The sequence below is a fragment of the Sitophilus oryzae genome, unplaced genomic scaffold (assembly GCF_002938485.1).
Source record: "Sitophilus oryzae breed Bouriz unplaced genomic scaffold, Soryzae_2.0 scaffold_1639_pilon_pilon, whole genome shotgun sequence".
Classification (NCBI taxonomy): Eukaryota; Metazoa; Arthropoda; class Insecta; order Coleoptera; family Curculionidae; genus Sitophilus; species Sitophilus oryzae.
In genome coordinates, this window is record NW_022146324.1 from 2,078,346 (window position 1) to 2,105,757 (window position 27,412).

Below are 27,412 nucleotides of genomic sequence, written 5' to 3' on the forward strand. Positions count from 1 at the left end.
CCGAAAGTTATCAAGCGCACATATGTTATTGCCGGAGATTATTTTTTCTCTCCCCCAAGCCACGAAACCTGTGAAAGGAAACGCCCCCAAACTTGCCTTTCCAATTCGAGACGCCTAGTTTACCATAACGCAGACGATAGTCGTTGTGCGGTTGTCGTTTTTTTTCGGCATTTAACTCCCCTCATAACCGACTATTAGGCTAAATTTATATTTTGTATTAAAAGTTTAAAAATAAAAAGTAATAACAACTTAGTAAGAATTTAATTATAAAAAAAAATAAAGAATAACATTCCCAACAAGTGGTGATACGAGTCAAATAGAGAACTACAACATTTGGTGGCAGCGACTACAAGATTGGTGACGACGGTGGTCCAATCCAGGATCACGACACACTGTTTTGTAATAAAATCATACACTTGAGTATTGATGCATTACGAAATAAATCTTCTTGGGCTGATATTTTTTTTTTTAATTTTGAAATTTTACAAGACGTTATTAAGTAAAAAATAAACTAACATCACTAAACCTATTCTTTAAATACCAGTCAAGGTTACTAGACCATGTTAAATGAAATGGAGCATGAAGAAGACAATGTATTAACAAAAATGAGAAAGAAACTTAGAACTTCATCAGACATTGATTGGGGGGTTAAAAATGTGATTTAAAACTGAATATAATAGTAGGAAATTTAATTAAATAAATGGACTCACCTGATTCAGAAGGAGTGTCGAGCCCGTAATTGTTCAATCTCATCGCAGCGTTCCGATCCTTGTGATAACTGTGATCGTTCTCAGCCGCTAACTGGCTACGTATCCGTAATTGTTCGGCGTCTAGATAACTCATCGACTCTTCTTCCTCCTCCTCTTCTTCTTCTTCTACGTATTCGGCTTCTTCTTCCTCCTCCACAATGTCGTCCAACGGTTCTTCCTTAATATCGATATGTTCCTCTTTAACCCCCACCTCCTTATCTTCGAGATACTTGCACAAGTCGCTGTCGTCCTCCAGATCGCAATCGTCGATAGCCTCCTTCAATATCTTCAGCAGAACATCTTTGTTCTCCTCGTCATCAGACTCCGGCGGCGTCTGAGGAGTGTGCTGGATTATACTCGTAGAACAAGACGGTATGAAGGTGTTTGTAGTGGTAGTCATCGCTTTTACTGATGGTTTTAACAAGCTCTGTTGTTTACCGGTCGCGCAGAGTTTGGTAGCAGTGGCCGGTTTAAGTTCCGCCGGTTTTAAAACGGGGGGTTTCGGCACGAAAAAGCCTAGATTCGATTTAGGCTCTTCGGCGTGCTCTTTGCTGCCGCAATGCCCCGCCCACATGCAGTCGTGGTTGTTGAGGAAGACGCGGTTCGGGTCGTCCGTGTTCAATAAGCAATCGAGAGAAGAGTTGTCGCAGGTGGTGAGTTCTTTGACGATGTCGTCGATGTTGGACAGTTCGGGGAAGTCGAGCTCGAATTTTTTCCAGTGGTCGTCGGATAGGAAGTGATAGTCGTCGGAGAAGTTTTTGTCGTCTGTGTCGTCCAAGAAACTGATGACGGGCGAAGTACTGAACTGTTCGGCGGTGAGCGGTCGCATCTCGTAATACGAATCCGCCATCTTATCTATCATATTCTATCTGCACTACTCTTGATAATAATAAACTATTCTAGTATTTATTTCTACGGTGTCTCTAAACGCTAATATCACAAATTTGCCCTGGGTCGGGGGGTAGCACTCCCTAGACGCTCTATACGCGAATCGGCAGCTGCTGCAAAAGAAAAATAAAATTAGCAACACTCTAAAAAATAACTTAAACTTGTATTGTATAAAAATGTTTGCTGTCCAACAGAAAATTAGCGCATTATGTAAATTTCCCAAAAGCTTCAATTTTATTAATCTACTAATTATTTTAACGCAATTATAGAAACAACATCCAAAGTGTTTTGCATAAATAAAAGGGTATTCAAGTTGTTATAACTTATAAGCAAAATGTACAAGAATGTGTAGTGTTTAAAATCTAAAACTGGTTTGTGACTCTTAACTTGTTTGTCCAAACGATGCCGACAATGGCACAGGCAAAGGTAGTGCCGAAATTAAAAGCCCCAAACCAGTTCAACTGACTTTAGAAATACTATTGTTACGGATCCGTGGGTCCTTTAATTCAAACTCACGATAAAACACTATGTTTCGCGTTCTAGAGTTATCGGTGGTATTCATTTTAGTTCTAATGCCGGGTCCAGACCAAGGCGACAAAAAGTAAACACGATTTTGAGACAAAAACAAGACAAACTTGTCACAAAAAATGGAGACTTCTGAAAAGACAAACTTGAGAAAAATTGTCCACACTCCACACCGAATGACAAAAGTACAACAAAATCAAAAGTTTAGTTGTTACGAATGAGTTTTATTAACCATGTGTGATTTCACTGGTCTCCTACTTTTCACTGGTCTCCTACTTGGCAGCACACGCCATCCACACTGCGCTGACAACATGTCGCAAAATATACGAACAAAACATAGAAACTTTGATCTTTACCGACTCGAGACGGGACATTGAAATTGTGTGCGTTTTCTAAATAAAATGAATATTTTTTTCGTTAGGTATATTTGTCAAAAAATAACATTTCTGTTCCAAAATTGATTTATTATAATAATATCATAATATAAAATGGTTGGTATATATTGGGTATATTACCAACTACTAACTACATTGAGCTAAGTAAATATTTAGTTACCTATGCGGTAAATAATAAAGATGTAACACATCCTTACTAATATTATAAACGCGAAAGTTTGTATGTATGGATGTATGAATCTTTGTTACTTATTGATGCAAAAACTATTGAAAGGATTTTAATGAAACTTTACAATAATAATACAGCTTATACATCAGAATAAGACATAGGCTAAAAATGTCGGTACTTCTATTCGGAGTTCGGTACTTCGGTATAGTTAACGAACTGAACTGATTAAATACCTTAGGGTAAAAACAATAGTGGAGCGACGAGGCTAGAGGCACAGCGACGAGGTAAGAGAAAAGATAAGCGACGCGACAGGAGACACGTACATAGTAAGGAGACAAAAGTTGCAATTTATTGGTCGACTTTCCAAATTCAAACCAGTATGTACAATGTTCTCCGCCAGCGAAGATGAGATTTTATTCGATAATGCGGCGCTTCGCGGACTTATAGCAGTGGGGAAATTGGGCGGACTTATGCAGTGGGGGTCTGGATGAGTGTCATTCCATAATGCACGCCTGTTTAATACGGATGTTATTATATTACTCTCAGCCATTGCGAATGATAAATGTTGTCTCTATACCAGCAGTACTCCTACTTAATGATACCAGTCAACTGAATAAAGGCCACACACATTCCAGCGTCAACGCCACAAGAAATCATATTTTTAACTCGACGCGCATCTCCTCGCTTGTCTCGTCGCTTGACGCTTCGGCAATCTCTTTACTATGTTTGCCTCCATTACAATACACGATCAAATTCAAGTCGCGACGCTTACCTCGTCGCTGTGCCTCTAGCCTCGTCGCTCTACTATGTTTTTACCCTTAGCCACAGCGCAGCGACGCGTAGACGGGTCTGCTAGTTACTATATAAACTACAAAAATTAACAAATATACTTTAAGCAACTATAAAAACTATAGGTAGAATATCACATGATAAAAAAACAGCGTCAGAGACGGCTTGGAAATGACGTTAGTCGTCATTTTATATGTAAAATTATCGTCATTCCGGGTCCCCTGGCGAAAACTGCGCATCGAAAATCAAAAAAAAGAAAATACCTACAAAAAAGACCAGTTTCAATATGTTGTTTTCAATAATAAAATTTGCGGATTATCCCGTATTTTTTAAAATATTAAATAAAAATTTTGGTACTATTTGACGTTGCGGCGGAATTTTGACCACAGATGAACCACAGAACATGCTTATTTTGACAGGTGACAGCGATAAATTCTGACAAGGTTAGGCAGTGTTGCCACTATATAAAGTCTATCGTTAATTGTGTATCGAAAATCAAAAAAAAAAAAAACACACCAGAGATTAACCAACGCGATCAAAATACGCCGTAGGCGTATTTTGATCGCTGTTACCAACGACTCTAAATAGATAAAAAAATAAACTAGTCTATAATTAATAACCTTGGTTTGGAATTTCAACACACTCTGGCAACACTGCATTAAATGTCATTCAGAATATAAATATGGCGACTTTTTTTTGGCGACAATTTTGAACAACATTTACATTTTTATTCTGTATTTTTCTTAACAGTAAGTAACTATCAAAAAATACATGAATTCCGCTCATAAAACACATTATTATTGACTTCTAAGTGGGTTGTTATTAAAATTTAGAAAAGATAGACATATTTAGCATGGGCAGTTTTAGTCATGGTAACCGTCATTCCTAAGCCAACTTGATGCAGTTTTCTTTCGATCATACAGTATATAACAGTATGCATGAAAAATATACCTAGAATCAGATAAACAAAATAATTCACACTTTTCATAAAAACGAATAACCTAATACTGAAGAATTCCTATAAAAGTAACAGAATTTTTTGAATCGGTGAAAAAAGGTTCAAAATAATATTATAAATCTAAATAACACTTTACAGATTAAATTCTGTAAACTTTTATAAAAGTATTCTTAGAACAGCAAAAAATAAACCGGTTTTTGACAATAACTTCATGAAAGATTTCTCTATACTCAGTGTAAAAGAATCAAATTATTATCAAAAAACGAAATAAAAATAATCCAAAAATATCATAAACCTACACTTTAGAAGAAGCAGCTTTGATAAGCACACATTACGCACGGCACAAACCAAAAATGTCACGAGAAGAACAAGTCACTATCACAACTAAAACCACAACAGCAACATCAGTCACCCGAAGACAACACCAGCTCTATTCCCAACTGACGATTACGAATGGCAAAAATATGCAAATGTTTAAACAACCCTGTTCAAGGCACACTATGGTTAACGCTACAAAGGAAACGATGGAATAATCCCTAATTTAGCCGCTCGCCCTAGGAAAAAACGCCGCCTTTTCCTAGTAATGCAAACAATAAAAGGGCCCGACTCTCATTGCAGGCAAAAAAGGGCCCAAACAGCCCCACCATAGCCAACTTTACGAGCTTTAAATTCTAATTATTCGAGGATTAACAACTTTACCTATAGGTTTAACAATCGAAAGGTAATTTGTGTGTTTTTATTTTAATTGGGGTGTCATTTCGTATGTCGTCTCGTCAAAATTTATTATAAATAAAAAATTGCATGATAATTAACTAAATAATTTTATATGCCCAGTGTAAACTTTATTGTTCATTCTAAAGAAAATGTATGTGGAATACAATATTGGTGATAACGTCAATATTTTCCTAGTTTCGGAGATACAGGGTGTAGAAATTTCATTTTTATTGCGGTTTTTTCCAAATAAATTATGAAGTAACGTCAATATATGGATGAATATAAGTGTGTGGAAGTTTTTTGACATGAGAAAATGGATTTTGATATCAATATGATTCCTATGATTCCTACTTGTAGAGGGCGCGTCCTACATATTTTTTAACTACCTAGTTTGAAGAGTTAGAACTTTTCGTCCGTACCTGTGATGACCTGTGAATGATCAATACCTGTCATCATTGACATAAATTAAACATATTGACTAAATAGTTATTAGACTCAGAAATCATAAATTCGAAATGTTTCTGTGCCAAAAGTTCAACAGAAACTGTTTTATCATCATTTTTTTTTAAAGAAAAATTTAGATTAATTTAAAAAAATAAACAATTCCCACAAATTTATTATTTCAATCTACTCAACGTGTTTATTTTTTGTCAATTGTATTGACTATTTCCATTCTAAATATCTTGAGAACGGTTGCTCGTAGCGATTTTTACCAGGACACATTTTTTACGTAGAAAGTTATAGAAATGCATATTTTTTCACTCAGTAGTTTTATACAAGTACGGGCGAGAAAAGTTATTACTCTTCAAAACAGTTAAAACACATGTAGGTGGCGCCCCGTTAGGGGATTTTAGGTTTAGGCTTCCCCACAAAGGAGTATATTAAATTCAGCAGTACTTTCGGATACACAACCTTATGAATAAAAAATTGGCGCCGGGACGCACGTATAGCCGCCCATACTAAAATATGTTAATAACAAGTTGGTAGGCAGTTTTTTTAGTTTCAAAGTAAAGGAATTTTTCCAATTTTGGTCCGCGGTTATTTCCCCTATCCGCCACCTGGGGTCGCGTCCGATGGGAGTTTGGAGTTCTCTACACGGATTTTCTAAAAAACGGACTACGGAAACACGGAATATCTCAAAAACTGCGACTTTGCTGATTTTGATGTTATTACAAATTTTGTTACAAATATTATTCCTAACCTTAAATTGAAAACCGCGTTTCGCTAGCTACTGTAATTTTGGAGTTACGATTTTTAAAAATTTTTAACCCATCCCATACTCCCTTACCAACCCCCCACTCCCACCAGAAACTAATGACCAGATTCGGGTGCCACATTATTATTGTGCCAAATTTGGTTAAAATCGGTTTAGCGGTTTTTGAGTTATCGTGTTACAGACGGACAGACAGACAGACACCATGAAAATATTTTGTATTTAGGTCATTTATGACCCAAATAACTCATTTAGAGTGAAATTAAAAAAACTTTTTTTTACCGATCTTAATAGCCTGTTGGTATGGTCGGCTAAAAATTATGTTGTATGTTCCTGGCCGGTATTACATACGCTTATTTCCTAATTTGAATACTTTAAGAAAGGAACTGATGTATATTTTGTCAAAATTAATTGTGTTACAAAAACACATAAATCATCCTGACGTAGATCGTCTCAAATACCAAAAGAATAGTATCGATTGGTCTCACTGAACGATTCGAAAACTCTAAATTGACGGACAGATAACGGAGCGTTCGGCTAAGCAAAATTGAATTTAATCTCAACATTAATCTTGAATTGGAAAGGCCGTAGCATCGATCTGATTTCGTCAGAAACCAACTTAAAAAACCTCGGGCTCCGATTTGAAGTAATCTATATACAGGGTCCTCTAGATATCTGTAGCCCCTAGAATAAAAATCTTCACAATTTTGTTTAAGTGCAAACCTAAAGTATGTACGAGGATGTATTTCAGGAAAATATTTTAACTTCTATGCTCAAAAAAGCGTGAGTGGATTGGGATGATTTTTTTTAAACGGAACACCCTGTATATTATTGCATTTTTGGATTCCTTTCAGATCACTTTACATAATCCTAATGTATGACTAAATATATTTTGATAGTTTCATATTAATAAATAAAAAAAATATATATTTCTTAGCCTTCTTAAAATTTTTTTTAAAAATACAAGAACTGTCCTAAAATCAAAACTATATTAGGTATTTACTTCAGATAGTCTGTACTTACTTTGCTATAAATGGGGTAATCGTAAATTACACAGGATGTTCAAAATTCTACCCAAACTTTCTAAAATATAAAATCATTTTTCTTTTTTTTGTATTTAGAGTATTTCAAAAATGTTAACTCTGGAACCAACGTTGGAAGCATCGTGTAGGACCGGCTTTAGCACAATTTAACAGTAGATACCACTAATCCATAATATTTACTTATTGAATATACCGTATGAGCAAGAGACAGTCTCAACTAGGGAATGCAATCCCGCAAATGCTGGATCCCGCAAATGCGGGATCCCTTTGAGATCCCGCAGGATTGAAGTTGCGGGATTTATCGTGCGGGATCCGCGGGATCGACACATTACTACTGGGAACCGAATCTATCTCGACCAAGGTCAAAGCCCTTCGTTCCGGGCCGATGAGTCGACGCTCGGAACCCGGGGGGGACCCGTTTAACTAGTACTTGTGGACAATTTCGTCAGATAAACTGCCAGACATAATTATCGGGACAAGTAAAATTTTAGGGTAAATTTAAAGTTGAATATCTCTTGAACTAAAAAAAATTATTTTTTTGGGATGCGGATTGCGGATTTTGGAATGCGGTTTGGACCAGGTTTTAGATGCATCTATTGTGATTAAGATGCTAGGTGGTTTTCGAAAATATATTTAGCGAATTCTCGTATACATATTTACCAAGTACGACTATTCTGTATTGAAATTAGAAAAAAAACAATTTGATCGGTTTTTTAATTTTTTTTTGTTTTAAGGAAAATTGACTTTTTTTCGAAAAATATGCATTTTTAGTCACACGTATGGTCCTAAGAGGTACAAAAAGCTTTGTACATTCTGCATATGCCAAAAAAATATTGATATGTGTATCTAAAAGCAGATTACTAACACAAGTTAAAAAAACTTCAACATCAGAATATTTTGATTTATAAAATAAGTAGATAAATTATAATAAGTAAGTTTATTTAATATTAAATATATTTTTTGAACACCCTGTATCAATCGGTCCAAATTTCTGTACAGCTAGTTTAAGATACACGCTATATCAATATATTGTGGGCCTATGCAAAATGTACAATGCCTTTTGTACCATTTAGGACCAAATGTGTGACTATTGTTTACAGTCCCGCAATTTTGCGGATCCGCGGGATTGATTGCTTTAATACTGCGGGTTTGCGGGATTGAGATTTTGGTGGATTGCATTCCCTAGTCTCAACCAATTTAATGATACTTTCTCCACATCGTTGTGCATCAACTAGAAGCAACAAGCATAACGTTGTGTGTACGCAATAATCTGCATTAAAAATATCTCCAATGCACATTCAATGCACAATGTAACGTTTGCATGAAAACTATACCATTTTAAAATGTGATATTAAAAACAAAAGTGTCATAATGGGATTTCAAGAACAAACAATCGAACAGAGCAGGGACCATTCGAAGAAACGTGTACCCTGGGAAGACCACCCAGCGTGAGGGTGCTTTAATGGTTGGTGAAAAGTTCTAACCTTCAAAGTCATTTATGAATGAAGCTTGAACAGTTTCTAGTAATAAACAGTAAGAGTCCTAAGAAAGAAACTCACGCCTGTCTCCCTTGAATTTTTTTTTAATTAATTTATATTTAATATGCATGAAAAAAACATCCCTTGGAAGTGATCCAAAATGATTGATATAGTTGGCTGTACCGATTTTGCTTATTTGATTAGCAATAAATAATTAATTTAAAAAAATAAAAAGTTTCCAAGATTATCATTTCAGTCAAATCAACTATCTACTCAACAGGTTTATTTTTGTCAATAATGACATGTATTTAATATTACCATTCTAAATATCTAGAGAACGGTTATTCTTAGCGATTTTTATCAAGAGACATTTTTACGTAAAAAATCATGGAAATGTATATTTTTTCACTCAATAGTTTTATACAGGTACGGCCGAAAAGTTATTACTCTTCTAACCAGTTAAAAAAATATGTAGGTGGCGCCTTGTAAAAGTAGGAGTCTCTGACATCAAAATCAAATTTCTCATGTCAAAAAACTCCCGGACGCCAATTTTCATACAAATTTTGACGTTACTTCAGAAATTATTTGGAAAAAATCGAAATAACAATGAAACTTCTACACCCTGTAGGTATCTCTGAAACTAAGCATTTTAGGACATTTATACGAACTTTTTTACTTATTTTTATCTGTAGAATATGCTGCCTAAGTTTCCGGAATACAGTTCGGACCACCCTGTATATAATATTGTTCCATTTTCTGTTTTTGACATGTAAATAATAATTAAACTGCGCTCAGAAATGCGATTCTGTATTAATTAAAAGTTACTACGATGATTACGTTCAATTTCTAACCTTGTTTTGAATGCCGGGACGAAAATAAGCCATGATTTGAAACATTTTCGAAATGAATGTCGAATACCACAGTTACAACAAAGTCAAACCAAAAGAAAAATAAAAGCCAAAAAATTGACGACAATGAATTAACATTCTTCGATAACTTGTTTTAGAATCGGTACAAATCACTAACCCTAAAAGCGAAACTAACTATAAATTTAAAGAAGCAACTGACAGACGTATAACTTATGATTTTCGAAAATCGTCGGTACAAAGTATCATTAGTATGTATCTACATGAAAAACATGTCAGAGTTGAATATTCATGCCGATATATTGGGATTTTCTGAATAACTTATTAGTTCCTATCTATATGCGCAAATGTATTCGTCGTTGCCGTATAACTGTTACGTCAAACAGTCAGTCGCCCATTGTTTGATTTCGCTTAATAAAAGAAAAATGATTAGTTTAAAACAATGGAGGAACACCCTCATGAATGTCTTCGAAATACAAAATAATATATTTTCTAGTCTAGTCTCATAGGTATACGTAGGTATATCGTATGATAGAAAAACAAACGGCTAGGGAATGGCAATCGATGATAATTTTAGCGAGGTCAATCTCCAGCCGTCAATTTACTAGAGCGGCCCTCACACGATCAATAATATTGTCAATATTTTGGATTATTGACAATATTATTGAGCGTTTGAGCATACATATTTTAATACTTTCAATATATTGATGGATTTTCGGGACCCTGAAAATACTCGACAATATTAAAGGCGGAGCTAGTCGTATTGACAATATATTGATCATTATGTCGCATGATTGACAAGAATTGACTAGTTTATTGGTAACCATGGCGGAAGACGGAACATCGCCGTCGTTGTTTTCACCAGTTTTGGGATCGCAATCATCAGCCTTCTGTTTCTTAACGTACTCTAGAAGATTTAGTTAGCCAAACCCCTTTTTCTTTTTGATATCTATTTTTTTATCCAACGCCTTTTTATAAATTTTTTCCTCGATTTTTTCTCACTTACATATATCAAAATGATTCACACTTAATATCTGCACAAAACTTAATATTGATATATGTATTGACCGTGTCAGGCCACCTTTCAAATATTGATAAAACATTGACAATAAAAAATATTGGCAATATTATTGACCGTGTGAGGGCCGCTTAAAACTTGACATAAAACTTTTCAAAAATTAACACTAATTAGAGAAAGATTAAAAAATGATAGAACGTTTCCAGACACACAATTATTCCAAAAAAAATATTTTTTCTCGAATTTTATCACACCATTTAAAAATAATTTTTAAGCTTCGTTCAGAACCTCCAAATTAGTGGAATAAATCAATGGTTTCAATTAGCGTAGAAGTTTGTTCCCCTAATATCAATGTAAGCAGTCACAACGTCAAAATTAGTGGTAGTAATCTTCAATTAGCGGAAAAAGTTAACAAACGTTTAATTTTTCCACTAATTATACTTCAAAAGTTGCGAGGAATGTCATTTACGCCTTCGATTATCATCCGTCAAGAGAAATTATGGTTAGAAATCAAAAGTTTATTGTTTTATAAGCTAAATATTAGGCTTTCTCTATGGATACAACTGACTACCGCAAGCTGTTGCTAAGATATTCTATTAATTTTAGTTGTGTTTTTTAGATATTGTGAATGATAGTAAACTAAAAAGTATAAAGTGTAATTGAAACCACTAATTGCGAGGTTCTGAATGAAGCTTTACTCGATATAAACATAAATTACAGCTCAAGTCCAATTGACAGTAAGCGCCATTAAAAATAAAGAGGAGTACCGGCCGAGTAAATGACGTCCAGGGCTTGACCTCACCAAAATTATCATTCATTGTCATTCCCAGCCGTATCTGACGCCGTTTTTTTTCATCCTATGGTATTATTCTCTATAGTCTTTACGAACCGAAAATAAAATCTTTGTTAACAAAAACGGTTCTCGTATGGACGCTTATCCAAAATAGTTCGTCCTTATCAGCGATTTTAATTAATTGGGATATAAACAAGTCAAAGTCTGGCGTTCTAGTAAAAAAGACAAATGGTTTTCTAGCTAGTTCTAGATTAAGGCCATGTATTTCCATATATATCGAGATAGGTTTTTTCCTTAGATTTGACCTACAAAAAATTAATTTCGTTCTGGTCGAACCTTATCAATTTTTTTAAGGAAATTGATTCCAGAAGTTATTGACTTATATATTTAAGGTTCTGTAGTAACGTAAGTTTTTAAATGTTGTGTAATAATCATCGTTGAACTGATTGATTTTTGTTATTATAATTCGATAAAGACGAAAATAAAAAGTCACAGAATTAAGAAATAGATTTTTTTATACAGGGTTATTCACTACAAACTACACAGAGTATTGTAGCTAAACGATCAGATCTTTACAAATTGTAAGTTTTGGGTTCGTTGAGGGACTATTAGGGCTACAATTTAAAAACATTTCTACAAGATACAGTGTCCCAAATAAATAAAAATATTATAGTTGTATTTTTTAATGGAACACCCTGTATATTATTCTATTTTTAGATTCTACGATTGAAATAAAGGCAAATTTAATTAAAATTTATCACACTTAAACCTTTCCTTTTTTTGGAAATATTTTCAATTTTGTGAAATTGCTGTAAAAATTTTAGAGCTTCATTTTTTCAAGGGTATTAAAGTTTATAATACTAAATACCTACTGAAAATTATTTATTGATCAGATATTGTGTTGCAGTAATAAAAATAATACTACCGTATACAGAGTGTCCAAAAATTTATTTTAAATAATTACGAGTCTTAAACGGCAATAACTTGTTTAATTTAAATACAACACCCTGTATGTTTTACGAGAATCAGATGCACAATTTAATTGTCTATCAAATTGTATTATACCATCTTTTACCTAGTTCTTCAAGTTTTCGTAGAAAATGCATTTTCTTATAATTTAGACTTCATTTATCAATATACCCATGGAATATTGACATTTTATCTTTTTTACCATAATAGGCAGTTGAAGCGTAGTGCTAGCCACATTACCTGCCTTGTACACCGAACGGCTCTAGCATGGCAAGCTGTACCTTGGTACTCCCAAGGCGTTAAACGCTATATACGGGAGCTTTTATTATTATCAATCACTAATCCCAAAATTCTCTAGCACAGTATTGCCAACTATATATCAATCATTGTTGATGGCTCCGTATAACATACCTATCAGTTCCTGTAAAACTTATGTCACGTTGTATGTATACAACGACTCATATATTTAATAATACCTACTTATTATTATTATAGTCGGTGATTTTGCGATCCTATATTATGCTTCGTCCGAAATCGAATTCAAAAGAAGCGAACCCAAACAAGCCGGTATAATTATTATTTCATTCAGTGGCCCGAACTTGATTGAAAAAAAACCGGTCTCCAAATAGCTTTTTGTTCGGAACAAATCCGAATAGGTTATAATGGCCGCGTCGAAGAAAAAACTAAGAACCTTCTAAGTCTAAGAAACGTCTAATCTGTCGAGGTCTCACGTTTAGAACAAAAAAATTCTTGGAAGAGTTAAAACTACATTTAGCACTCATCATTCTGTTTGTTTATCAATACTTATTTTATAAGTCCTCATGGACTTGATGTGTTTAAGCTTAACAGTACGCTAAAAGTTGCCTATATAGAAGTCGCTTTGGAAGAATGGAAGGGAACCTATATAATTGAAAACGTATAGACACAAGAGTTGTTTACTTTAAATTAAATATATGATGAGAAGACTCTATGTACAATATTAAGAGTGGGGCCTAAAGCAATCTTAAAATAACAGAATATCTTGTGGTCAATAGTGACGAGACCTTTAAAGTTCTGATTATGGTTGTAACATTCTCTATCTCAGACAAAACATCAGAACACCTCACCACTGAGTGCGCCGATGAACTTTGGAATGACTGATATGAAAGGTGGGGAACTAACCTCTATAAAACTGTCTCAGACACTAAGTTTTGTCAAAGCCCTGAGACTCTATGATGAATGATAATTCAAGAAAGGGACACAATAGATCTGTAAGGTCGCGGTGATTAACCCCTCTTCCATACATTCTACATTTCCACATCTCTGTATCTCAACCGTTTTACGAATTCCTGCAATCTTACATGGAACACCGTGTATATTTTACAATAAAGCCCAACACTAACCGTTTAAAAAATAACAATATAACGACCTGGAACGCGTTAACGAATTTCCAAGATTTCCGTTATTTCACGCATTAGAATCGCTTTTAGAAAAGGCGGCTGACGCCACAATGGGAAGAATTCGCCGGCAGCTGCCTAGAAATAAGATGTGGGTCGTGAAAATAATGGAAAATAAATAAAATTGAATTGGTAAGGTAGTCAGGAGAGAAGCGATAGACCCCCGGAGTGAAATCAAGCTTTAAAACAGACCGTTTGCTTGTAGGTAACTTTAAAGATTTAGTAGAATTAATATTAAGGCAAAAAAATGGTCTTTATGTTAATATAGCTAAATAATTTTGTAAATTCTGCAAATAGAAAATAGCCGTTGATTGTAAATAATTCGGCTGAAATACTTTGAAACTTTTTTACTTGAAACAGATAACCGATGAAGCATGTGCGCGTGTGTTGTGTGCGTCAAAAATCCTCGTCTCTGATTTATGAGACACACGCCCTATATTAGGAATATTCATTCAATCGAACAGTTTGTGCGATAGACGTAAAAATTGAAAACATGGTTATATTTGCATACTTAAAAATACATGCGGAAATATAACCATACCGCAATGAATCAACCCCTTAAATTTTACAATCAGTTCATTGTTAGGCTTACATAACTTTAGCAGACACAATAATTGAAAGAATTTTTGTTCAAGTAATCATGCAAAGGATGGTCTTCCCTGCTAGTTAAATTGGCATTTAAACACATCACAATCCTCCTTTATATCTATTATTTCGAAATTTAAGTCATGTTCGCAAAGTTCTTGGATGAATGGACCTATTGTTAGTAGGTACTACCAATCTTCTAAAACGGAATCATGTAACGAAAAGCGACTAGAATTTTTGAGATGAAATTCTTCTAAAAAATACAATAAAAACAAAAAGTTTCAAATCCGTAACACCAACTAAAAGTAATTCTAAACCCACAACAGACACTTCTTGGAAAATGACATATAGAGGGAATGCCATATTGGCGTCGTTTTAGTGCGAGAACAATAAAATACACGATTATAGTTACCGTATATGGTAACTATAATCGTGTTATATCAGCGGGTTACCTCCGAAGATGCTAAGGACCCCCGCCACCCCTATTTTTTTATGAAGGCATTGTTCGAATAAGAATACAATCATAATTCGTAACAGCAATATATCGATATTTTTTTTATTGTTGTTATATGTCTTGCGGGTCACCTAACTGTAAATTTAATTAAAGTATCAGGGTGTCCCAGAAATAAGTGCAAGTATTTTAACTGGTAGTATAGTTCAACCCCAGGAACACGCTATGAGTTTAAAACCATTTTGAAAATTCGAAATTTTTTGAAAATTTTTTTGGAATTTTTTTAGTTTTCAAAAACATTTTTTTGATAATATGGCAACATAGGTATTTGATTACATTTACAAGAAAGAAAATCCAGAAAAGATCCATAGTGGTTCTCAAAATTTTAGCAAAAAATAATTTTTTTTTCATTTTCAAAGTAAAATAACTCCGTTATTTTGGACTTATTTGAAAAACGATAAAGAGAAAATGTTTCTTTTATCGAGATCGATATCCCTTAAAATACTTGCACTTATTTCTGGGACACCCTGTATACTAACTGCAGTAGAATATACATACATAAGAGCCATTAAAAAATAAAGAAGAGCAGAATTAGAGTTCAATTGCTGTTATTTTCCTAAATAAAAAAAAATCGGATTAAAATTAAAAAAAATATATTTTTATTTCTTCTAAAATCTTAGTTTTTTTGCAACCTGTTTGCGATTAGACTTCTTTGCGTTTATCGCTTAAGAAACGCTAAAGGTAAGCTCTAATGCTTATGGAGATAAGCTTTTGGTCGGGCCACTCGTATATTTACAACTAAAAAGCGTATACAAAAGACGCTTTTTAGTTGCTATCTGTGTGGCCGTAGACCAATCACATTCTGATTCACAAGCTTACCACATTGGACTTTGTCGACCCTGTACAGAATATAAAAAATATTCCACACGCATAACATTTCGAAGTAATGAATGAATGAATCATTGGCTGAATATGTTCGTTCGGTACTATTTATCAGCCGGTACCGCCGTTGGAGCGGTTCGGTTTTCGCGGGAGCGAGCGGTCTGATGAAGACGCCGAAAAATGTGGGAATTCACAAATTCCGCACTCCCACGCGCCAAAAACAATCTAAAGGTGCGTACTCACTAGAGCATTTTGGTCCGAACGAACCAAGCGAGCCGAGCGCGCACGAACGAACTCAATAAGGAAAAGATCGCGGTGTTCAGAGTGCTTGTTGTATTTAATTTTTATTAGCGCTTTGAATCTCTAGGTCACCGTTCTGCATCGAGTGTGTTAATGATCATGGAGAAGTACATCCCATGATCTCATCTATCTGCATCCACGCATCAAACTTCTTAACTTTATTATAGTATAATCCATCCTTTGGATTCCAAAGCACTGGATATTGTTCATAAATGTCTATTAACTGAAGGCGCTTTTATCTATTCCACTCCATTTCGTTTGAGCAAAGAAAAATGAAAATGTTTAGCCGCGAATGCTCCGAATAGGACGAACACCATGAACGCAACGAACCTCCGTACCCACTGAACAACGCATCCCCTTTGAGCTAAATGCATGTACCGGCAAGCTGGCGAAAATGTTTGGCGCGCTTGGTTCGGTGAAATTTTGCTCGCGAACACGTATTCACTGCGCGCTCGGCTCGTTTGGTTCGTTCGGAGCAAAATGCTCTAGTGAGTACGCACCTAAAGGCCGGATGACGACGTGGAGCGTCGGCGTCTATTTTTCGATGGAAGATAAATAATTTTAAAACGTCATAATTGTAACGAAAAAAAATATATATATACAGATATCGTCAAGATGGAGAACCAACTAACCTTTATGAATCCGTCTCAGATACTGGCTTTTGTCAAAGCCTGTGAGACTGTATGATTGAGTTATCTCCTCCCATACATTCTACATTCCTCCCACCTCTTCATGTGACGTCGACATCGATAGGGGGTGGTAGTTTAAGACACTGATGCCAACTCCACTTTTTTTCAAATTTATAAGGAAAACTTGTTATTAGTATTCCCGTTACGCCCTGTAAGATTTCCACGTGTATATTATAAATGTAAATTGATTCCTGGCTCTCTAACATTATCGCCTTGGAATAATGAACAAGTTTAATTACAAAACGGCGAGCTGTGAATACTTAAATGCTGTTACGCATGTTTGTTCGGTTAACTAACGCCTGATGCGAGATGAAAAATGGGGTAACATTTTGTAACGTCTTTTATGTTTTTTTCTTTTTTGGGGTGACAAAGGTTTTCGACTAATTACAGACGATGTTTCGGTAATTTTCCGACTGTTTGGCTAAAAATAGATTTTTTTTGTCTGTTAACCGGCGCTGTCACCGCCTATACGAGTCGAAAATAACCGGCTAAAAATAAGGTTTGTTAGAGAGGGCAAATGCATTTTATTTTACTGCTGGTTTTCCGAATAACTGAATATGGAATCTAATTATACGGACACTATTTAAAAAAAAATATTTATTTTTGATTTTAAAAAATATATACCGGGTACGTCTCAAAAGTGGCTTACCCCCTATAACTTTTTTATTTATTCAGATACACAAACGAGATTTGGTATATTAGTATATGACATAAATTAGGATTGATTGACGTATTCAGTCCTTTTCAGTGAATTCCTGTTTCACCGGAAATGACTACAATTTTTGATTTTTTAAATGACATTCTTCGTAGTATTTTTTTTGCTTCACTTGATAGAAAATGACATTCTAAATAGAATGACACTTTGAATTAAAAAAAATACCATTTTAGTTTTTAATTTAGAGTGCCATGGCCATAAATGTAACGACGATTTGACTCGAAATACAAGTACCAAGTTGGTACCTAATTATTCGAAAAAAATGCTTCTTCCAAATATGCTAATGAGGGTGGCTCATTATGTGAAAATAGAGAATCATTCAAAATACAATTTAAGGTTGTCGCCCACTAGACCGCTGCGCGGCGCGGCGCTGGGAAGAGAATTTTTTCCGGCTGCGAAGGAACTGCGCCCACTATAGCGCGCTTTTGAAACGCGGCAACGCTATTTATTAGTTATAGTCGAAGTGTTTTTTACTTACTGTAGTTTAGTTTTTAAAGCAATGAGTTCAAGTACGGACGAAAGCGTATTTTTTGTGCTCTTCTAACAGAGGAAGAGGAAGAGGGGGTGAGGAAAAGTTTGGACTCATACGAATAACAAAAAAAGAAAGAAGTTTGGAGAATTTTACCATCTTTTTCCAGATTTAATAAAAGACAAGATCATTTTTTTCAGTATTACAAAATATAAAGGAAACATTTTACGCACTCCTCAATTGAGGGTTTTAGAAGCAAAACACCGGGTATCTCTCTACTCATCATATTTTTTCAGAAGAGACAAATTACTAATACTTTTGATAATTCTTATTTATTCTGATGTGTATATTAGTTATGTGGTGAAAAAACCCTGATCTTTTTTATATATTTAGCTAATTAGAATTTAAAAATTGGAGATTGTCACTTTTGTTAAAAAGTGGAGATTGCCGGTTTTGCCTCTACACCCCTCAATTATATTAATCTTTGATAGAACGGCATTTCGTCCATCTGTCTCTAGTGAGGGAAGACTTAAAAAAATATCATATTCCTTTATGAAAATCGATTTGCCTAATTTACCTTTAAAAATACAATTCTACCATTGATACGTATCACTAGTTCCTAGTCAAAAAGCCAACTAAAAAGACTCGAATGCAAAATTATTTCCCATGTGAGTACGCACACTGCAACGCGCCAAAACGCGGATGACGGAAAAAAGTTGCTAGAGAAGTCTTCCGACTTCGTGACGGAAATCCCGCGGCGCGCTTCTTCGCTGCGCGCTCTGATGTGCGTTGGTACATTTAAATACATGGCAAGCAGACAAAAGAAATTTCCACATGGCGCCGCGCCGCGTCGCGCTGCGGTCTAGTGGGCGACAACCTTTAGGCATCTTTGAACCGGCCGGGATAAGACACTAAAAACATTAGACGATCAAATCTATTTTTCCAAGGATTCTTGATTGAAAAATTAGTGTTTTCAGCCATGGCACTCTAGATTGAAATTTAAAATACTATTTTTTTAAGGGAGAATGTCAAAAATTGACATATGATATGTCATTCTATTCAGAGTGTCATTTCCTATCAAACAAAGGAAAATAAAGTACCGAGGGTGCCATTTAAAAATCAAAAGTTGTTGTCATTTCAGTCAACAGGAAGTAACCGAAAACAATTGAATACGTCAATCATATACTAAAGTACCAAATCTCGTTTATTTATCTAAAAAAATAAAAAAGATATAGGGGTGAGCCACAGAAACACCCGGTATAGATGAACAGGGTCCAAAAAAATATATCAAAAATCAAAATATACCTATTAAAGGTTTGCCAAAAATCTTATAAGATAAACAGAAACAAATAAATATTCAGAGCCAAAATAATTTGACTTTACACGCACCTTATGTCCTGATTTTTTCAATTCCCAAACCGGCAACACTGCTTTTAAGGGTTAGCAAGCGCCAACGAAGGGCTGTAACTCATCACTTGTTGCCCCAAACTCAACTCCGCATGAATATTAATCAAGGACGACTAATTAAATGTTAATCTTTATTATTTTTATAGAATGGGCAGACGAATAATTCTCCACGGATACTTGCCGGCCGCCAATTAACCACCGTACTATCAATTATAAATGGGTACGATAACACCGACCGGGGGCAGTACCGTACTATGTCATTATCTTCACGAAAAATCTCGTAAAAAACGGCCATTATGTATGTTTACATTAAGAAATCTTTCGTCAAATTGGATCCTGTTGATTTTAATATGGTTATTAAAATGTGCTCTTTTGCATAAGGCTAGTAATTAAAACAAAAATACCTATTATTAGTGAAACTGTAAGAAGTAATAAAAATACTAATATTAAGTAATAATTAGTAACCACAATAATAATAATTATGGTATCAAATTGTAAATATAATAATTAATTAAATGGTGATTATATTAATTGACTGAGGGGTGCATGTCAAGTTATACAGGCATATCTAAGAGCCATTTAACATCAGACACTGACAGACAGTCATACTAAAATAGTATATTAAATAACGAGTTTCGAAGATGACGTTTTGCACACGAGTTCGACAGTTTGTTGGCTCGAGCCGCAGGCAAGAGCCACAAGTCGAACGAGTGTACAAAGAAGTTTTCGAACGAGTTTTTTACGCTATTTTTTCTACGATTACAAATTAGCAGCAGACTCACTTAGTTTTTGCCAGTTTTATGAAATAATTTGCGATGTAAAGATGACAGTTTTCTGACGGCTGCGTTGCGTTTGGCGTTTCAGCTAAACATTGGAAGTTAAAAATGTTAAAATTGGCACATGTCGTGTGCAAAATGCTAAAAAAATCCTTAGCACACAACAGTTTGCAAAACGCCAATTTCAGATCGAGTTTTCCGCGTGTCAAATTGCATTTTCTAGGCTAGTCGTAGAAAAATATATTTACAAACCCCAAATACTTTCCATAAGTACTACAACTCTCAAAATTATTAGGTTACTATGAATTAGTAATTCAGGGGAATCATTCTGTAACTTGATTTATAATATCTATATTCAAAATAAATGAAATAAAACCCTAACACAAGATAAAGAAGTAATCATACCTAACAATAATGAGAACCTAAAAACAAATTTGCAAAAATGCAATGAAATTCTGGGAAAATTGGTGATACTACATCCATGCATGTCAATATAAAATAGAATTACATATCTACTGTTTCGTTCAAAATTCTAACTTATTTCGATAACTATATATAAAAAGAAAATGATCATTGTTGTTTTCTATGAGTTGGCGGGAAATTGGCCCCTTGAAGTATGCCCTTTAAAAGTTTTATATTTGTTTGTTATTGTTTTTATATTAGGGACTGAACTTAGACCTTTCGTTTGATTGTTTTTAGCTTCTGTTGCAACGTTGTAAATGATTTGAATAATAATATTATAATACTCTATATCAAATTATTGTAAATTACTGTTATATATTAAATACTACTGATATTAGTTTAATGATATAATTTTATATTGTTAAAAATGTTGCAATACATTATTACTACACTCAGATGTAAAGAATACAACGGAAAAATGTTTAGTCAAGTTTAAAATGTTATTTTTAGTCGTATTTCCTTGATTTTTTCAGCAAACTATATATAAATTTATCAACTTTAATTCGTAAACTCCGTTTATTATGAACTTTAGTATTTGCCTTATTATACAGGGTTAATCGAAGAGTTGTTTTTTACCTTAATTTTAAAACACCCTGTGCAATAATTTTGTGAGCAAATTTTCTTAAAACAATATTTTTCAGTCAGAATTATGTCTCCTGAATATTTTGTTTTTAGACTTATGTCAACACATGTCTTGGTTAATTTCTAAGAGCAAAATGAACTTGTGACAAACATTTTCCATTTTTTTTCAATTATCGTTACTTTTTTATGTTAGGTACTCTTCATAATGACTAAGTGGCTTTGGTGATTATTGATTTAAATGTTATTGATCTTGTCGACGATGGCCGAAATTATGAATATTCGCTTGGTCCTTGAAGAAGAATGAAAATAACATCAAAAAGTAACAATAACTTAAAAATTCGCTCTTAAAAATTAACCAAAGCATATGTTGACATGACAGTCAAAAAACAAAATATCCAAGAGCCATGGTTCTGAACGAAAAATTATGTTTTAGGAAAAGTTATTCACGAAATTATTGCACAGGATATTTTAAAGTCTCTGAGTAGGTATATAGGTTCTTTAATTACAAGCAAGATAGATAACATGACAGTTACTCTACTACATACTAATAAAATTAAAAAAAAAACGTTTATTTTTATATGGAGATAATTATGAAATACCAACAGATCATTAAATTTTAACATCCATATAAACTTGCCAGTTCAAATAAGTAAGTACCAGTCGTGACAAACATAAATGAAAATTCCTTTCTGAAAACAGGTTTGGAATTTTCTCGTCGCCATATCATTACTATTTCATAACTTCTTTTATTTGAAAAACGTTTTCATTATTAATAATAAATACCTATAAAGATGTAATATTATACCTATAGGTATAAGAAAGTAGGTACCTATTTAAATAAAAAATACTCAAATTTTTAATTTCAAAATATACCTATAATTTATTTGTTCAAATACAAATTATAATAATTTATAGATTTTTCTACATCCTGTAGGTGTTTAACAATTAATAAAAAAAATCCGAACACCGACAATCACACTCAATGAGAGACACGCATGACATTTTATTAATGAACGGGCTATTAAAGAAGGCAGCGAGCGTAAACGCTTCGAAACTCATTGACAAAAATGGAAAAGAGCGTAAATCGCATATTATAGCGCGACCTTGAACATGCGCTAAAACAAAAAAGATTAAACGCTATAACTCCCCTTTTCGCATCCCTAATGACGTAGGGCGTCACAATATAAAAGGCGCCATCGATCATAACATCCCGAACCCCCTCACGTCACCCCTACGCCTACGCCAATGAGAAATATTGCACAATATTGTCTGTTGTTATGACTTATATTATAATGCTACAGTATATAAAAATGAGTGACTTTAAAGAGAGATGATATAGATATATTCAAGTAAAGAAATTCTTTTTTTTATATATAATAATGTAATAGGTATATTTTTCTATCAATACTTATCTGTGTTTTAAATCTACGCAATATTTATCGAAAATTTAACGAGATTTGTACAGTTAAAATATAGCAATGATTTAAACGTTTGCACCCAAATTGTTTATATAAATCAGGGTATCTCCCTGGAAATATTTATGCAATTGCCCACAGATAGGTTTTCCGTATATTTACGCTTCGCTGCATGAAAAACGAATTTACGAACTGAAAACTAATTGTTAGTTTACTCGATCATTTTAATCGACTTGCGATTGATAAAAAATCGCACGCGATTGCCGATGGTGAAAATTAATTATTGTAGCTGTACCGCAAAAGCCATATTATACAGTCACAACCAGGAAATCGAAGACTTTCGCGGTAGATTGAATGCTTGAATTGCTTGTTAGCTGGTAGAAGAATTCCAGGAATGAGGTTCGGCTTATTGCAATTTCGCCAAGAAACTCGACAATTTATTCCTAAAGTTTTAATTAAACAGCCAGGAGTGAATACTTGTTTCAAACTGACCGGTGATAAAAAGCCGGTCGGACACTTTTTTATAGTAGCCGGTTTCTTTTTAACTTGCAACACTGTGCAACAAAGTTTCAACATATTGCCTTAATATATTTAAGAAACAACTCACCTTAAATCCTGAGGTAGTCGTCGAAAATCAGTAAAGCACTAAACTTTGCAGATATACAAATAATGTACGAGTCCGAGTTCAATTGAAAAGTTTTTTCCGCACGCACGGAATATGCAACACAAACGATATATCAGAGGACAACGTGAAGAAAACTGCCTTCGTAACAACACTTTTCTTAATTTCCACGGTCAACTTTGTATACATCCTTAACTTAAAGAAAAAAGTTCCTGCAAAGGGAGACGTCAACGTCTGCAATTTGGAGCGGCCCAAATCTGACTAAACACCACGATTGCCGGCACGGATCTGGTTGAAGTTCTCGTTGGCGCTGCGCTATGCCGGCTCCGCGGCGTTGGAAGCCGGCGTATGGCCTCGCTCCTTCGATTTCTCCTGAGAATAAACGCTTTTTTCGAACTGGGAATAAACAAAAAGGGACGTACACGACTCGGTAATAACCTGTGTGTTTATTTTGCGGGATGTCGAACAGTACTATCAATGAATTTCGGGTTCGAAACGGCGACTATTTTACGAGGCGGAATGGGTGTTCCGCGCCACGACACGCGTTGCTAAAATCGGCGGTAAAATGGCGCGGCGTTGCCGGCTCGACCGATTTCTCCTTTTTTTTCGCTCTTTTTTTATTTCTCGATTCAAATATTTTTGTTTATTGTTTAAAAAAACGTTCAGGATTAATATTTATATTTTTATTCGCTAAATTCCTAAAACCGGTTTGATATAAAATTTATAAAAATCAATAGGAATTAACGATAAAAAATATTATATTTCGTGGATATTTAAATTTCTCAGGCTTTTTTCACTTCGTAATTTGATGTCCTTGAATTTTAAGAAGTGAGATAAAAATGATTAGAACTACTCTTGGCTTGTTGGGAGGACTTTTCTACAAAAAATTGTGACCTTAATTCTTATCGAAAAATATTTGCGAAATCCTTATGGCAATAAGTAGGTATATACTGAAACGGATTTTTTTAGTTGAGTAGATTTCCACTTCAAGATCATCGATCTAGCATTTAATTAGCAACTAGTTGATTAAATTTTATTAAAATAATTTGAAAATATTAATGACAAAGTAAAATACCAGGTTTTAACATTCTTTCCTTATTACATAAATGTCGAATGATTAGCAAGAGATATAATTAAAACTTTTTAGTAAATACCTACATTTTTCTGAGTATTTTACCACTCAAATAGTAAAAAAAATAGAAGTAATAAAAGATAAATAGAAAAAAAATAGAAATAATAAAAGATAAATAGTAAAAAAATAGAAACAATAAATAAAAAAGTTTTACTTAAGTGAGTAAACTAAAATAATAATTCTATATAATAAAATATAATAAATATAAGAATCCCATATAATAAAAATAAATAGTAAAAAAATAGAAACAATAAATAAAAAAGTTTTACTTAAGTGAGTAAATTAAAATAATAATTCAAAAATGGTACAGGCAAATATTGATAGATGTAGAATGTTTAGGAGGGGGGTTAATCACCGCGACCTTACAGATCTATTGTGTGTCCCCCTTTCTTGAGTTATAACGAGTTGTAACTCATCATACAGTCTCAGGGCTTTGACCAAAACCAGTATCTGAGACGGCTTTACAGAGGTTCTCCATCTAGTGTTTGGAGCTAGTCTATCTCCATCATAAAGTGGTTCTCCAGGATAGTTCTCCATCTGTGATATCAGTCGTACCAAAACCATATAGGAGTCCATATTTTTCCAGGATCGTTTTCTTAACTTTCTGATTATCTTTTGTTTGTTTTCATTTACCTTTCTGGCGGTTCAGGTAAAACCTTACAACTCTTTTAAAGGTTTTACAACCTCCAATAGGTACGCCTACAGGTATCGCACTGAATATCTCTGAAAGCACTGTACCATGGTTCAACAGGATATTTTTATTCACTGACATGGTTTATTTTGGGTAGTACCTAAAAAAAGATTAAACTTCTTTTATGTTTGGAAAATCCTAAAAAAATATTTTAAATTTAACACAGTTTATTTTTGAAAATCTCAAGATTAAATCTCAATAATGAAGTTTTTTTTGAAAGCCGTTTATATTAAATAAAAAAAAAAAAAGTGAAGTACCTATATTTCATTAATTTTGTTCAATTCAAATGAATTTCAAAGTGTCAGCACACACGCTACTGATGATAGCCGAATCAAATAAATTAGGGAATAAAAATAACTCTTATCTTTAGTTTTAATCTGCCAAAAACCAAAACTCTGATATAATTATTCGTTTATATATAAACCAGTAGCGGCTCGTGACCATTAGAACTGATGAGGCGACGCAAACGCGGACGAAAACAAAAAGACGGGGAGGGGGTCTAAGCTGCAACAAGTTTATTTTTTTTTCCTCAGATATAATATGTTTGAAGGTTTAACCTACTAAAAATGTCATAAGAACTTTTTTTTTGTTTTTATGTGTTTATTTTATTTTTGTTTTTTTAAGCAGCTAAGCAACAATAAGCTAGAGATTTTTTGCTCCTCAGATATAATAAGTTTGTAAGCATAACTTATTAAAAAAGTCATCATCGGAGCTGTTTCTTTATTTCTTTGTTATATTAGGGGGGTATTAGCTAACTAATCTAATGATCGTAATATAACAGCTCTAATTTGAGGTTTTCGTTCGTTAAATTTATCAATTATGTCATCATAAAACTTCCCTTCGTTCTCACTAAGGGTAACCAACATTTCCTTTTCAATTGAAAATAAAGACAAAGCAAAAAGTCTATCTTGTAACATTGTATTTCTTAAGTAAGATTTTATCCGTCTTAGACAAGAAAAATCCCGCTCGGCTTGAACACTTGTAATCGGGATCGTTAATTTGTCTTTTTATCATTTGTTATAACACTTATCTGGGGAGTAGGTCTGTTTCCCTATAAGACCTCTCTCTTTTCATCCTCCTGTCTTCTGGAAAACGGGGTTTCTAGAAGGGACATCACAATGTCATGTACATGATTCATTTTAAAGTCTGATTATTACAAAATAAATCACTAAACTCTGAATTACGGCTAGATCACACTACTTGCTACTCACAAAACAAACCGACCGAACAGATGTGACGTTTAGTAATTCCCCGAAATATCTAAAGTTAATTAATTTGCGTGGATGCCAAGAGTTCATATTATTCAAATTTATTCTATACTCTCTTCGATATACCATATTATTTCCATAATTATTGATGGGGTCGTAAAGATTACTTAATAGATTAATTTCAATTACAAAGAGCATTATAATATCGTATTATCCAGCCATATCAAGCACGAACTATTTTTGAACTTAATCAAGTTTGTAAAGAATGGATTTTTTTCATGAATCTGGCAACAGCGTTGTACTTAAGCGATTTGGCTGTCGCCTCTGCAGCAGCTAATTTCACGCTTTCCCTCCGCTTCCCCGACCCACTGATTTCAATATGTGACGTTTTAGTTCATTGATAAAAAAAGGTCGGCAGAGGCGGCAAAAATTACGCCTCAGGAACGCAGACCGAAAAGATGCATTGTAGTCCAGTTAAAACAGAAACGATATGGCGCGATAGGTTGGTTTAGACCGGTCGAAAAGTAAAAAGCTTGGTATATTTTAATAAAATTATTCAATATTAATATTGCTATAATATAAATATACGATTAGCTGGAAATAAATTTGTGTACTACTAAAGGCTAGAATTTCGAGGTAAGGCGGCGCCTCAGTTGCCTCACTTGACGGGCCGCCACTGATATAAACTCTTACGGTTACTTTATTTTTCTCTGTCTTTTAAAATTCTATACTAGAGATGAGCAACAAATCGCAGACTGCGATTCAATCGCAGACTGCGATTCAATCGCAGCTATTTTAAAATCGCAATCGCAACCTGCGATTGGCTCTCATATAGAGGGAACTGCAGCTGCGATTTCTTCTATTTGCGAGTTTCAATTTAGGCAACCAATATTACTATAGTTGCGAGTGGCGATTTTGTTGCGATTGCGATTTCGTAAACTAGGATCGTGATAACCTTTTATCTGCCAGTTTGAATTTTTAGGAGTTGCGATTTTGTTGCGATTGAATTTTTTCTCTGATTTT

At 34.1% G+C, this 27,412-nt stretch overlaps 1 protein-coding gene across 2 annotated transcripts in view; it reads right to left on the reverse strand.

Annotated features, from left to right (window-relative positions):
• The window catches only part of LOC115880578 (transcriptional regulator Myc-like), a 166,092-nt gene extending 142,255 nt beyond the window's left edge, over nt 1-23,837 (reverse strand). Inside the window, exons 1-2 of one of the 2 annotated variants that reach the window (XM_030897839.1) lie at nt 23,344-23,837; nt 711-1,747 (exon numbers count right to left, since the gene is read on the reverse strand). In XM_030897839.1, coding sequence (XP_030753699.1) covers nt 711-1,611 — 901 coding nt within the window. In that variant the 5' untranslated portion in view covers nt 1,612-1,747; nt 23,344-23,837. Of the gene's footprint in view, nt 1-710; nt 1,751-23,343 lie in introns of both variants that reach the window. The other variant, XM_030897838.1, reaches the window with a different exon arrangement.
• Nucleotides 23,838-27,412: the final 3,575 nt, after the last annotated feature.